At 45.7% G+C, this 13,462-nt stretch overlaps 1 protein-coding gene across 8 annotated transcripts in view; it reads right to left on the bottom strand.

Moving 5' to 3' along the window:
- LOC144780983 (uncharacterized) overlaps positions 1 to 13,462 on the bottom strand; it is a 1,867,627-nt gene that overhangs the window by 707,978 nt on the left and 1,146,187 nt on the right. For all 8 annotated transcript variants that reach the window (XM_078659579.1, XM_078659581.1, XM_078659578.1 and 5 more), the window contains one exon: positions 7,674 to 7,751. In XM_078659579.1, the coding sequence (XP_078515705.1) occupies positions 7,674 to 7,751 (78 nt within the window). The remainder of the gene's footprint in view (positions 1 to 7,673; positions 7,752 to 13,462) is intronic.

The raw sequence follows: 13,462 nt of genomic DNA on the forward strand, positions 1-13,462 counted from the left end.
ACAAACTTACTTGTGAAAGTTGATTTCTAATCCAAAAGTGATCCAAAGACAGTCAAAAAGGCCTCAAATCCAAATATCCAGCAGCACCCACAAAAAGTAATCCTTCCAGCTCCAGATCCAAATGAAAGTGACCAGGAGATGGACAAAGCACTGGGAGGAGCCTGCTGGACAGGAACAGGAAGTTGGAGACTGTGGGGCACTTCCTTCCTCCCCCCCCCCAAAATGGACTCCTTGCAAAAAAAAAAGGCCATGCAAATGTCAACCTGAGGAGTGATTCTGATAAAAATCATAATTTTCTGAAGGTTTATCCTGTTTGCTGGTGATTTTCTTGTGCGAAATTGCAAAATCTCTATTTCGCAAGTGCGAGATTGTTCCTTTCCGCCGCAACTACGTGTTCGCAATTGCGAACTCTCGCGAGGTGTGCTGTGCAAGGTGGCAAGCCGCGAGTACGTATTCGCGGGCGACAAACTCCCGCGGGAACACGCAGCAAGATCTAAAATGGCGCGTCACTCGCAAAGAAAAACAACTCGGCAAACGCTAATATGACGGAAAGTGAACGCCGTGCACCACGCCGCGCGCCGCAACCAAGCAAAAAATCCGCCGCGAGCGGATTCACAGATTTTCGACAAATTCGCGAGCGTTCGCGGATTGCGGATTTGCCGAAAATCCGAAAAATCCGCGAGCGGAGCGGATTTTACTCCCATGCTTACAGACCCTGCTGGAGCTGTTGCTGTGCCTGGAAGCACTTCTATTTTGATTTATAGCGCTAGGAGCGCTTTCCTGGTGCCCCAGCGCTCAATAGCACTTTGCTTATATTTCTAGCGCTAGGAGCGCTTTCCTTTGCTCCCAGAGCGCTTGGGAGCGCTTTATCGACATTGCTGGTGCCCACCCGGCATTGGAACCGATTTCGCCGATTTTCAGCGTAGCGAGTGCCACCTCGCTTTATCTTTTAATTTGAGAGCCGGTGCCACCCGGCATTGCCCCGTGTTCTTTTATTGATTTCGAGCCGGTGCCCACCCGGCATTGCCTAGGAGTGTGTGTTGCCCTGCCGGGCCGCCGCGCTGCCTGCAGCGACCCGGAAGTCCCGCCTCCTGACCCCCAGGGCCGCGCTGCCATTGGCGGCCCCGGCAGAAGTCAGGCGGCGTGCAGGAAAGACAGGTCCAGGCGGGAGGCGAAGGAAGCAGCCTACCGCGTCTCGCCGGCTCCCGAGTGGAGAGGAGCCCGCCCGCGGTCCCAGCCGAGCCGCCGAGGAGCCGTCCTGCCACCCAGAGACCCGGTGAGTGCCTGCAGAGGAGAGGGGCGTCGGGACACATTGTCGGTGTCCGCCCCTCCCCCGTAGCGCGATCTTGCGTGCTCTACTGTGTGAAGCCCGAGGGCTTCAGGGGGCATTTATTCTTCAAGCCCTGAGAGGCTCTGGGGCAATTTGTTTATTTAGAGCCCGAGATGCTCATTGCCCTAACTGTATCTTTGAGCCCGAGAGGCTCCACCCGCCCGCATTGGTTCTTTAGAGCCCCGAGTGGCTCAGGGCATTTCCTTCTGCGAGCCCAGCGAGGCTCATTGCCCACATCGTTTAGAGCCCTGAGAAAGGCTCGTGGGGGCCTTACCTGTGTTGTTGAGCCCGGAGAGGCTCTAAGAGACGGCGCATTTTGTTTGTTGGAGCCACGAGGTGCCCCGGGGGCATCAAGTGAGTTAGAGCCCAGCGAGGCTCTTGGCAGGCATTGTCACTTTGAGTCCCCAGAGAGGGGACTCCCATAGAAAGGCGCTGCATTTTGATCTACTTAGAGCCCAGAGGAGGCTCCAGGGGGCATTTCCTTTTGCCCCACCAGTGTGCTAGAGCCCTGAGAGGCTCAGGGGGACAATTTAGTTCTGCAGAGCCTGCGAGGCTCCATCGTTGGCCCCATCCTCATCTCCAGCTGCCCAGCACTTCGTGGGCAGCTGCCACGTTTAGGCCCTGACACTGGGACACAGGGACTGTCACAGGTGGTGACTGATCTAAGTTTTGCGCAATGTTATTTCTATGCACCTCTGAATGTATTGTTTATGCGTCATGTGCCTTTACACCTCTGAATGAATGTTATGCATTGCATCATGTGTTTTCCTCTTACACCCCTACAGGTATTGTAATACATAGGTGGTTGTTTTCTCCCTAGTACAGGTGGTGCTAGTGAGGTCCTGGTTACCAGTGATTACTGGTTGTGTGCTATTTTGTGCTATATTCTATGTACTAAGTGCTATTTCTGAAAGTGCTACTTCTGATTCCTGACAGTGGTCCAGGTGGCCCTGTCTTGTAAATAATCCCTTGTAAATTCTGCCCGTGCCTCTGGCACATTGTAAAGTGTGTGTTTTATCTAATGTGTTTTGGTGTAATACAAAGGCTATTTTTATATAACCTTGTGTGGAGTTTCCTTTGTGGTGGGCCCTGGGAGTTGTTGCTGGGGTGCGTGCGCAAATACTTAACTTACATCGCCTCCAAGTTTAGCCTTGCTGCTCGCGCCACATTACCTAGAGGGTGTGTGGGGGTTATCTTGGCGTGTAACTCCCTTGCCCTGACTTGGGTGTGGTGGTCTCTGACTGACTTTGGCGAAAGCCCTGGCCAGCCGGGGATCCCATTTCCAACAGTGATGATATCACCAAGTGGTTCACAGCATTTGAGAGGACACGTAAAGCCAGAAAAGTAAAGAAATCTCACTAGGGGGCCCACATTTGGGAACTGTTCTCTGGTAAGTGCAGAGACAAACATTTGACCCGAACTGGGGCAGAAGCAGAGCCCTATGAACTCATGAAGGGCACCCTGATTTAAGGATTTGGACTCACTACTGAGGAGTACACAATTAAATTCAGGGGGCCCAGAAATCCCAGAGTCAGTCCTGGGTGGAATGTGTAGACTACTCAGTAAAGACACTAGGCGGCTGGCTGACTGGAAGTAAAGTGCGGAATTATGAAGGACTTTATAATTTGTTCATGAAGGAACACATTTTAAGTAACTGCATCAATGAAAAGATGCATCAGTTTCTGGTAGACCCATGTCCAATTTTCCCCATGAATTGGGAAAGAAGATGGACCACTGGGCCAAAACAAGGGTAACCAAGACAACCATTGGGGGTGACCAAAAGAAAGGCATCACAAAGCCTCCCGTGGGTAAGTTGGTGAGAAACCTAAAGATAAAATACAAGAGTCTTCTAAAGGCCCCCAAAATCCTGGTCAGGGTGTTGGCCCAAGGACAATTCCTGGCCCACTAGTAGATATAAGGGGAACATTTTTGCTCCTGCTAAAACCTGGTGTTTTCACTGTAACAAGAAGGGGCTCCAAACTGGAGATTCGGCCTGTACCAACAAACCAGACTCTAGTCCCCCTCCAGTTTCCACTGGTGTGGTAAATATCCAGATAGGATCAATAGTGTCCTAGAACAAATCAGGGTCCACACTGAGGCTGTTTTAGTCACTTAAGGGGAGGGAGTGTTAGCCACTTTGGCTGTTTGGCCCCCTACTTTAAATAAGTACCTGCAGTACCCTTAAATAATGGGACTAAGATAGGAGCCCTGGGGAATACAGGTGGCAGTATCACTATGGTGACAGATACACTGGTTTCCCTAGAGCAATACTTAAGTGGAAAAATGTGTCCATTTACTAATGCTGTCAGTGTCACCACTAACCATGCCATGGCGATGGTGATATTAGACTGGGGGGAGGAGTCCTGGCCTGAAACAGTTAGTGGCCTCTCCAAGGCTCACAGCTGCCTGTCTGCTTGGAAATTATCTAGAAACCTCAGCATGGGCTGAGGTAGAAAGAAAAAAACATGGGGCCTTGCTGCAAATCCCTGAGATAGTGTGTGTGAAATGAGCACAATGCATTGCACATGGTAAAAAAGGAGAGTTAGAGCCTCAAATAATGGCCCAACCTCCCAAGAGAGATTGGTGATACAGCTTCCACACAGCAAGAAGAACAGGACCGCTCTCCTCAGGGAGAGGATTTATTAGCCCCAGAGGCAACTGAGCCCATGGAGCTTGAACCTTGCGGGGTAGAGCTCATGGAACCAGGGGGACCCTCTAGGGAACAGCTGTGCCTTGGGCAACAGGTCTGCTCCACACTTGAAGACCTGAGGCAGTAAGCTGCTGCACAGGTGCAAGGAGATGTCAGTTGTTCCCACAAGGTCTGTGGAGGAGGGTCTCCTGTACACTGGGCCAGAGACCCCAAATCAGGTGCCACAAGGAGATTGGTAATGTCTCAACTGTATAGGGAGTTTTTACTCACTCTAAGCCGATGCCATCCTCTAGCTGGACATCTGGGCCAGACCAAAAATTGGGAAAGATTGATCACCCAGGGCTCGATTCACAAAACTAACTTAAGACAAAATCCTAAACTTACTACTTTTGATATTCACAGAAGTTAGGATTTTGTCTTAATTTTGTCTTAAGACAGACTTAAGACAGACTTAAGTTAGGATTTTGTCTTAAGTCTGTCTTAAGACAACCTTAAGACAAAATCCTAACTTCTGTGAATACCAAAAGTAGTAAGTTTAGAACTTTGTCTTAAGTTAGTTCTGTGAATCGAGCCCCCAGTTCTTTTGGCTCCAGATGTCTCAGAAGGTAAAAAAGTCTGTAAGCTCCTGTGTTACCTGTCAAGCCAGTGGCATGTCAGGAGGACACCCAATGCCCCCTTAATTTTACTACCAGTGGTTAAGGTACACATTGAGAGGGTAGAAGTGGATATTGTGGGTCCACTTGACCCTCCCACAACCTCAGGAAACACTTTCACACTAGTAGTAATATGTAATGTAAATGTACCGATATTTATAGAGCGCACAGCTACTTCCCGAAGGTAGTGCCCCGGCGCTGTACGTATACCGCTTAGGAACCCTTCCTGGTTTTCCCTGTGAGTGTCCACTCCTGGGCACCTCCAGGGTGAAACCAGGCATCCCAGCGCTTTTGGGGCCGTTGTGGAGATTAAGCAAGCTATTAGTTAGTAGTAGTGGATCATGCTACTAGGTTTCCTGAAGCCATTCCCCTTAGGAGTACTGTAGCCCCTACAGTAGCCAAGGCCCTCATTGGTGTCTTCGCCAGGGTAGGTTTTTCTGAGGAGGTAGTATCAGACAGAGGTTCCCTATCCCAGAAAAGAACAGTGAGGTCACTTGGTAGACCTGGGCATTAGCATATCCTCCAAAATGGTGATACATGCTATGCTATGCAGTTTTATATAGCGCACAGCTGCCCTAGCAAAAGGGCCTCCCAGCGCTGAACAGAAAACAGAAAAACAATAGACAACAAACAACAATCTATGAGGAAGGAAAGAGGTGCATTTTAATTGCCTTACGAAAGGCCAGGTAGCTATCCATACTATGAATAGCAATGGGGAGCGCATTCCAAAGTCAGGCTGCCAATACCCCAAAGGAGCGACCACCAGCACGAACCCTCCTCGCCCGAGTAACAACCGCCAAATGCTGGCCCGTTGATCGAAGTTGGCGGGGAGGTATATAGGGTGTGAGCAGATTAGCTAGGATATCCAGGGAGGACAGATTTAAGATTTTAAAAGACAAGCAGAAAGTTTTAAACTCAATGCGTTTAGCTACAGGCAGACAATGTAGCTGACAAATAGCACTGGAAGTGGGGCATGTCCAGGGCAAACCTAGCAAGGCTCTAGCAGCAGTGTTCTAAACCCTTCTCAATCTTGTGACTTCTGCTTTGTTAACTCCCAAGTAGAGTGAGTTGGTGTAGGCTAATCTAGACAAAATAGACACCTGGATAATCACTTGCCTCATTGCTGGGTCAAAGAACCCCACCACTGGTTTAAGCCCCCGTAAAATGTCAAAACATGATCCAGCTACTTTCTTTGTGTCTGAAAGCTAAGGGCGGAATCCACCCACACACCCAGATTTTTTACCAACTGTATAGGGGCGGGTGCACCGCCCAACTGGGCAGGCCACCAATGCTCACTCCACACCTCAGTGTTTTTCCCAACCAGCAGGACCTGGGACTTGTTGGCATTTAACTGAAGACAGTTGGCACTCCTCCACTCAGATATGATCTCTAAATCCCTCCAGAACTTGCATGTGCCCTGACCGGAGTCATCTGAGAGAGCGACCACCAACTGTGTGCCGTCCGCAGAGGACACTGCTGTGAGCCCTCTGCTCTTTGCTACTGCTGCTAGAGGTTGCACATACACGTTGAACAGCGTAGGACTCAGAGCTGAGCCCTGCGGTACCCCATATTTGATGGTATGGATCTTAGATGCGAAAGGGGGCACAGCAACCTGAAAGGTCCTATCAGCCAGAAAGGAAGCAAACCACTCAAGGGCAGAGTCCCTGATCCCCACCTCCTCCAACCTCTGAAGCAGGATCTGATGGGAGACAGTGTCGAATGCGGCACTGAGGTCTAACAAAATCAGTGCCAATGTACATCCCTCATCCAGGGCCCCTCTCAAATGCTCGGTCACAGCCAGAAGAGCTGATTCTCTACTGTGACCTGGCCGAAAACCGTTCTGGGAGGGGTCCAGTAGGTTGTTCTCCTCCATATAACCTGTAAGAGAGAAATGGGACGGAAGTTCTCTGGTTTAGTGTTGTCAAGCTTAGGCTTTTTCAGCAGCGGGATCACCCTCGCTTGTTTCCAGGCATTAGGGACCGCAGATGCAAGCAGGGACTGATTGATCAAATGACTTAGAAATGGTAGAAACACAGACAATGATTTCAAAAATTGATTCGGCTTAAGGGGGTCAGCAGGAGAGCCAGATTTAATCTTATGGCAAAGCATAACTAATGCCTCTTGAGAGATAGGCGGAAAGACACCCAACGTATAATTACAAGAGGGTCCAGACCTAAAACCACCTCAAACTCTATTGTGAAAGGGCTGATGTAACCAAGCTCATGGTTACTGAGAAGGATCAGGAGACAGAGAGTGAACCTCTCCCTGACCTACTCTCTTACAGCCCCTAAGATGGGACAGTGGATGGAGTTGTCTACTCAGACACCATCTCTGCCCAACAGCAAGCTGATTGCAGACAGATTCTGCAACAGTATACACAGCTATTTTCCTTGACCCCTCGTAAGTCTCCTTGGTACACCCATAATGTGGACACTGGAAACAACTTGCCTGTCAAAACCAAAATCTATCGCCAAAATCTATCGTCAGTCGACCAAGTCAAGGAAAGCATCAAGGCTGAAGAGTTGGGGGTCATTGAGCCTTCTGAGAGTCCCTGGGTCAGCCCGATGGTCCTAGTCCCCAAACCACAGCCACAGGGTGGAAAGAGAGCAATGAGGTTTTGTGTGGACTATAGAGATCTCCATGCTGTCACCAGCCTTGAGGCAATAGAAAGATCCTTGAAGGTGGAGTGTGATAAACAGACAGCCAGCTTTTTCAAATACTTTAATGGTGAGCTAAAATAATTAAACCAAGTAAAAAGCGCCTCACAAGAGTTGTTTTATTTAAATTCATTGTGAGTTCATCAATCTCTGGAGTTGGTAATTAAACCCCAAAGAAACAAAACAATAATGTCACAAAATTTACATTTGATAGGATCTAATGGCTTGCTCTGGAGTGTGTAGAACATTATTATGGGTACCCTTGGTTATTGAATAGATGTCAGTCCTTTCATCATATGTATCCTACAAGAAAACCTCACCCTTATCAGATGATATTGTAACTTGTAGCAGGAAAAGTATTATAGACATGTGCAAAAAGATACCTTTATGTCTGCTGGACTCCTTTTATTCATTTTGGCTTCATGGGATTCTCCATTGAGATGATGAGCTTCAGCAATGTTCTAGGAGAATTAAATATTCATCAAGCATTGGTAGCAATACAAACAGTTTCCAGACTCACATGTCGACTATTTGTGAAGATATTACATAGACCTATGGAGTATGAGTTACAAAGCTGCATTGTCCCAATGCCTCTAAATTATTAATACAACTTGATATGTTGTTATACACTATTACTTTGTAAACAAAATTTAGTTTACGTACCTTTAGCAATGTTGATTATGGTTTACTATTCTGCTGCTTTAAAGTCTTAATCTTGGCTTAGAATGTGGATGGCATACACTTCCATGCACATACACATGGAAGGGCCATGTATAAGGTGGCTGAAGAGAAGGCTTGGGCAAAAATGTGTTTACACCTTCATAATATTGCACCATTTCTGGCATTTTGTGTTAAGCTTGCTACATCAAACGCCTAGGATTCAGCCATTATACTGCATTGCGTACTTGAGATTTAGTCTGGACAAAAATCCTATTGCAGGAGCACAGGAACAATGTGAATGTGGTAACAGTTACTTACCTTCGGTAACGTAATATCTGATAGAGACACAATCTAGCCGCTATTTCTTTAACTTTGGAATTCTCTCCAGGAACCAGTCTGGATCCGGAAATTATTCAGCAGTACCTCCACGCGCCAGGGGACGGCATTGTTTGGCTCCGCAATGATGTTGACTCCGGTCCTGATGTCAGTGGAGCACTTTAAGTCCTATCCAGTGCACAGACATCAGTTTCAACTGTAAAACCTTCTGCGCCAAAACAAGGAGCCACTATAGAGACTGGTTTTGGAAACAGTGTGCCAAGTAGATAAAAAATAAATAAAACATTAATAAAGAAGAACATTAAATGGTATGTTAATACCAGACATGGATTTTTAAAGAAAACCCCTCGAAAGCATCTACAAAGCACCAAGGTAAATGAAATCCTACACCCTGATGAATAACCACCACGCAAGGGAAGAAAACCTTATACTCTATAGACTATTCATCATATATCTTTGAAACCTTGTGCCTTGATAAATAACGCCCATGTAAGGGAATAAAACCTTACACTCTATATCCCATTTATTAGTGGTAATGAGTGGCATGATAATAGGAAAACAAAACCTCTACAAACTGCACAAAGCTGATTGTTGAATCACACCATTAGGTGACAGTCTTAAAATATTTCCTTTGGAACCCTGTCTTTTGGAGTAGTGGGTCCTCTCTCTTTGGACTTAAGTAAACGACATATTGATACCAAACAAAGACTTTCAAAGAAAGGACAAATAAATCAATGCTGCCCACTGGTGTCAAATGCAGTGTAAATAGAAAACATTCCCCACTATACCGACCACAAACCTTTTGGAAATGGACAATATGACCACATCCAAAAAGACCTATGTGGTCAGGCCAAGTAGTCTGTTGAGTCCCAACATAATTTGAGATAGTGATCCCTGGTATATAAAGTAGTACTGATAAAGGGTATAACCCTTAATTCATAGGTCATTTGCAGAGTGGGGTGGAAGGACAGGAAGGTAATGAATCAGCGGCTAGACTGTATCTCTACCAGATATTAAGTTACAGAAGGTAAGTAACTTTTACACCTGTTAAAGACATCTATTCCTTACATTTTTAATTAAATACCATAGCTAAACCTCTGTGGACGAGGGTCTGCAAACTAATCCTACAAAAGTTCTCAATGAGAACTAGCAGGTCATACCTAACAACCGACCAAATGTACGTAGGAATAGCAAAACAAGAGCTTGGCTCTCCATAGAAACCATGATCAATGTCACAGCACAGACAAATAATAAACAACCTTACAGACCCGAGAGGATAGGCCCTTGAAGGAAAAGGGGTAAAAATCCCAAAAGAACCATCTGTCATTTACCAGCCATTAACCTCTATTCCACAAGGGGATAGAAACTTGTTGACTAAAAGGGCAGAGGCAAGACAAAAGTCATAACAATGATAAAGAAATATCAGTGAAAATAACTTGCGTGAGTACATCCCAAAGAAAGACTCTCAGAACCCATTCCATTATACCATGATGAAGGAACACCAAAAGAAAGATGAACATGGATACCGCCAATGGTATTGAGAATTTTGTTTGAACAAAATGACCACCTGAGGGTTACATAATGCACTGTAGAGAGGTTAAAATGACACCAATAGATGCTAATGTTATATTGATATTCATCATTTATGTCAGTTGTAAAACAAAAACCCCACAAAGGTCTATTACCTGAATATATGCATGATATGTATAACAATTGTGTCCCAATCAACTCCAATTGATAGAGCATAGCTGGCCAACATTTACTGCAGGACCGCAGGTATTTACAAAGCCTGCGCCTGGATGGCCTTCAATGTCATGGTTCAAAGTTCTGGACACGACTCCGAACCGTGGGTATGCTCAAAATCCCAATGCAAGTGAAAGAAGATAATTGAATGCACTTATTAGTGTTGCATCAAAATATTAAATAAGGAAAAGAAAAACCATTAAGGGAAATAATATATAAAATCATTCTTTGTTAGCAACAAGCGTATGTGACAACACTTGTGAAATGAAAAAACAATGTGATCACAAGTCTGCCTCAAGAAGTAACAGCTATGAATAGCAAGGACTTGTAAAGCACAGTGAAAATGGACACATATCCACAAAGACACATAAAATACACCTTCCAAACAGATGCAAAAAAAGCATTGTGAGCATACAACAAGAAGAGCTTCTTATAAAGCCTAAAAACTCCTTAAAGTGTGTGACCGAAAACAGATACATAAACTGCAGCTAGTGGTCTTCATCACGACACTACCAATCACACAGCGTAAGATACAGAGTTCACCTCATATAATCAAGGAATGAACAAATTTAAATACTTATACCTTCCACGGTGGTAAAAGCAGCTAACTCATGTTATACATTAAAACTCTGAGTTTACTCTCAGAATTGTCCAAAAAGCAAAGCACATGTAATAAAAATTTAGATATGCAGTCTGCCCAGAAGTAGAAGACAACCTACACCATAAAACAGGATGTTAATGAAGGATGACCACATGAACATGTATTCAGAAGAATACAAAACCTTGGCCCTGAATATTATCATCACAATAAATATACCCACCACAAGAGTAGTGAGGACATACCATGTTGATCACTCTAACAAGTAAAGACCAGAGCGTCCCTGTATACCAGACTTACCACTAATATACTAACATGTCCCTATGAGAGACAACAAAAGATCAAACACATGCTCTTTTAAACATACCGAACTGCTTCAACGAAGCCTGTATCAAAAAATCTTCCAACAAGAACATACATCTTTTGAAATAACCTCTTGAGCACAAAGCTCATCATCAGAGGCCAAGGGACAAAGGGAAACCTCCCTCGTTACCTGAATCAACATTAAGAAAATGAAAAAATTGGTACTGAGAATAAAACATCTGCTCTTGCACCACACCAAGTAGTCAAAAAAATAGCGGACACGTAAAGTGCCCTAACAAAGCTTACTCACTTTGAAAGAAAATTACATCTCAAGTATAAGAACAAGTTACACCAGTAATAAATAACAAAAAGCTATGACTCTGAAGACCTCTGTTTTCCATGGAAGTGTCTCAACTCTGCATCAGCTTGCCTCCCAAAAAGATGGGCACTATCAAATGGCATGTCGACCAAAGTCGACTGGACAGTCTACAAGAAACCCGAAGTTGCCAACCAACCTATACGCCTTAATGCCACTGCAGATGCCATTGCGCGACCTACAAAGACCGTGGTGTCCAAACCACACCTTATGTTGACCATCTTTAATCAAATCAACAATCTCCAAGCGGACATTATCCGGAAGAGATGGTAACAAGTTCTGTACAGAATCCCATAAAGCATAGGAATATCGCTCCAGCACACAAGATGTATTTGTGGATCTCAAGGCTGAACTTGCTGAAGCAGAGATGTGTTTACCAAACGCATCACGATTCCTAGCCTCCTTACCCACTGGATTCTTAGGAACGGAATCTACATCTTGCGAAGAAATCACACCCTGAGTCACCAAGATACAGGTGGAAGGGTGTCTATGAAGACAAACTGGGTCTCCAAGCAGGTGTCTACATGCAATATCTTGGTCCACCGAGGTCCCCGACTCAGGCTTGGTCCAAGAACCTATTAAATATCAAAAAGGGTCTCCCCAAATGGAATAACAGGTTCTTCCCCTGTCTGTCCCTGAAAAAGGACCTGCATTAAAGGGATCTGTGGACATTTGCACCATAGGTAGTGGCAAGTTTAAAACTGTAGCCACTTTTCTTCACTTGGCTGCAAAGGACGAGCTTGCCTCTGTGGCCAGGCCAGGGGGAGAAAGCAACCCTGAAGCTGGAGGTGAATTCAGGCCACTAGCCTCTCCCATAGCAGACAACCAGCTTTCCTCCATCTGAGGCACATTAATATCAGAAATACGGTGCAAGGGCCCTGCTCCAATTGACAACGGCTGTCTTTTGGCAACTTTTCCTGACAAGGAATGAAGACCTGCATATTCCTCTCAGTTTGAATAGTTGATTCCACAATTGACATAGTATGATGCCTACACGGAGGAGGAGAAGCGACTTCGGCCACCGATGTAAGTATCAGAGCCAGCAGATCGAAGTCCAGCATCGTAGGTCGAGGACTGTGCACCTGCACCAAGCCAGAGCCAACTCACGTCGACCGATGTCGACCCTTCAACTCCAATGCCTCAGCTGTAACCAAGGGCAAACACTCTGACGACACCCCACTCACCTCCATGTGCCCTACAGGTGCTCCAGAGGGAGATGGGGTACCAAAGATTATGTGCAAGGAATCATAATATTCCTTCATCCTAGCCATCAACGCACCGGCCCCTGGAAACACAGGGAGATGCGGTGCTGAATTGTGTACGGCCTACTCCACCATCGAGCGGGAGGAGCCATGGGAGACAGAGTCTCACTCTCCACACAGTGAAGTCCTGGAATGCTGTGACTTTAACTGTCCGTTACCTTTCAGACTTGCCCAGAGAAAAACATCGTCCAGACCAGCTTCGACTCCTAGATCGATCTCGCTTTTCCCGAGGCGACAAAGACCGAGCCCGGGAAGCCTCCGAGCGTCATAACACACGCGCCACCATCAACTTCAAACATCGCTCCTTTAACAACTTTGGGTTTAGCTTCTGACAGGAGCCACAATCTTTGGTGTTGTGGTGCTCACCTAAACACCACATACAAATTGTATGTAGGTCTGTCACTGACATATGTCAGTTACAAGACCCACAAGGCTTGAAACCTGTAGACATAAGACAAAGGAGTGTTGAAGCAGGTCGGAAAAAATTGCCAAAGGAACTGCTTCTCCATATCCATATTACAGCACGGAAAAGAAGAAACTGATGTTTGCATGCTGGAGGGGACTTATATAGCTCCACTGAAGTCAGGACCAGACTCCACATCAGCGCGGAGCCGTACGACCCGTCCCCCGGCAAGTTGAGGTACTCTTGAAAAATGTTTGGATCCAGACTGGTGCCTGGGGAAAATTCAAAACTAAAGAAATCTGCGGGTAGATGTCTCTATCAGATCAAACTGTTGTTTGCACCATGAGTAATTTTCTCCAATAATTTTAGAATGGAATTCCCAAAATGCATTAACTCCAGAACTGCTTTTCATTTAACATTCCCATCGTTTATGTAATTTTGGCGAACTTCTACAAAAGAAATTATATGAATTGTGTCCATGTCTCGTGCAG

Source organism: Lissotriton helveticus, chromosome 9 (assembly GCF_964261635.1).
Source record: "Lissotriton helveticus chromosome 9, aLisHel1.1, whole genome shotgun sequence".
Lineage (NCBI taxonomy): Eukaryota > Metazoa > Chordata > Amphibia > Caudata > Salamandridae > Lissotriton > Lissotriton helveticus.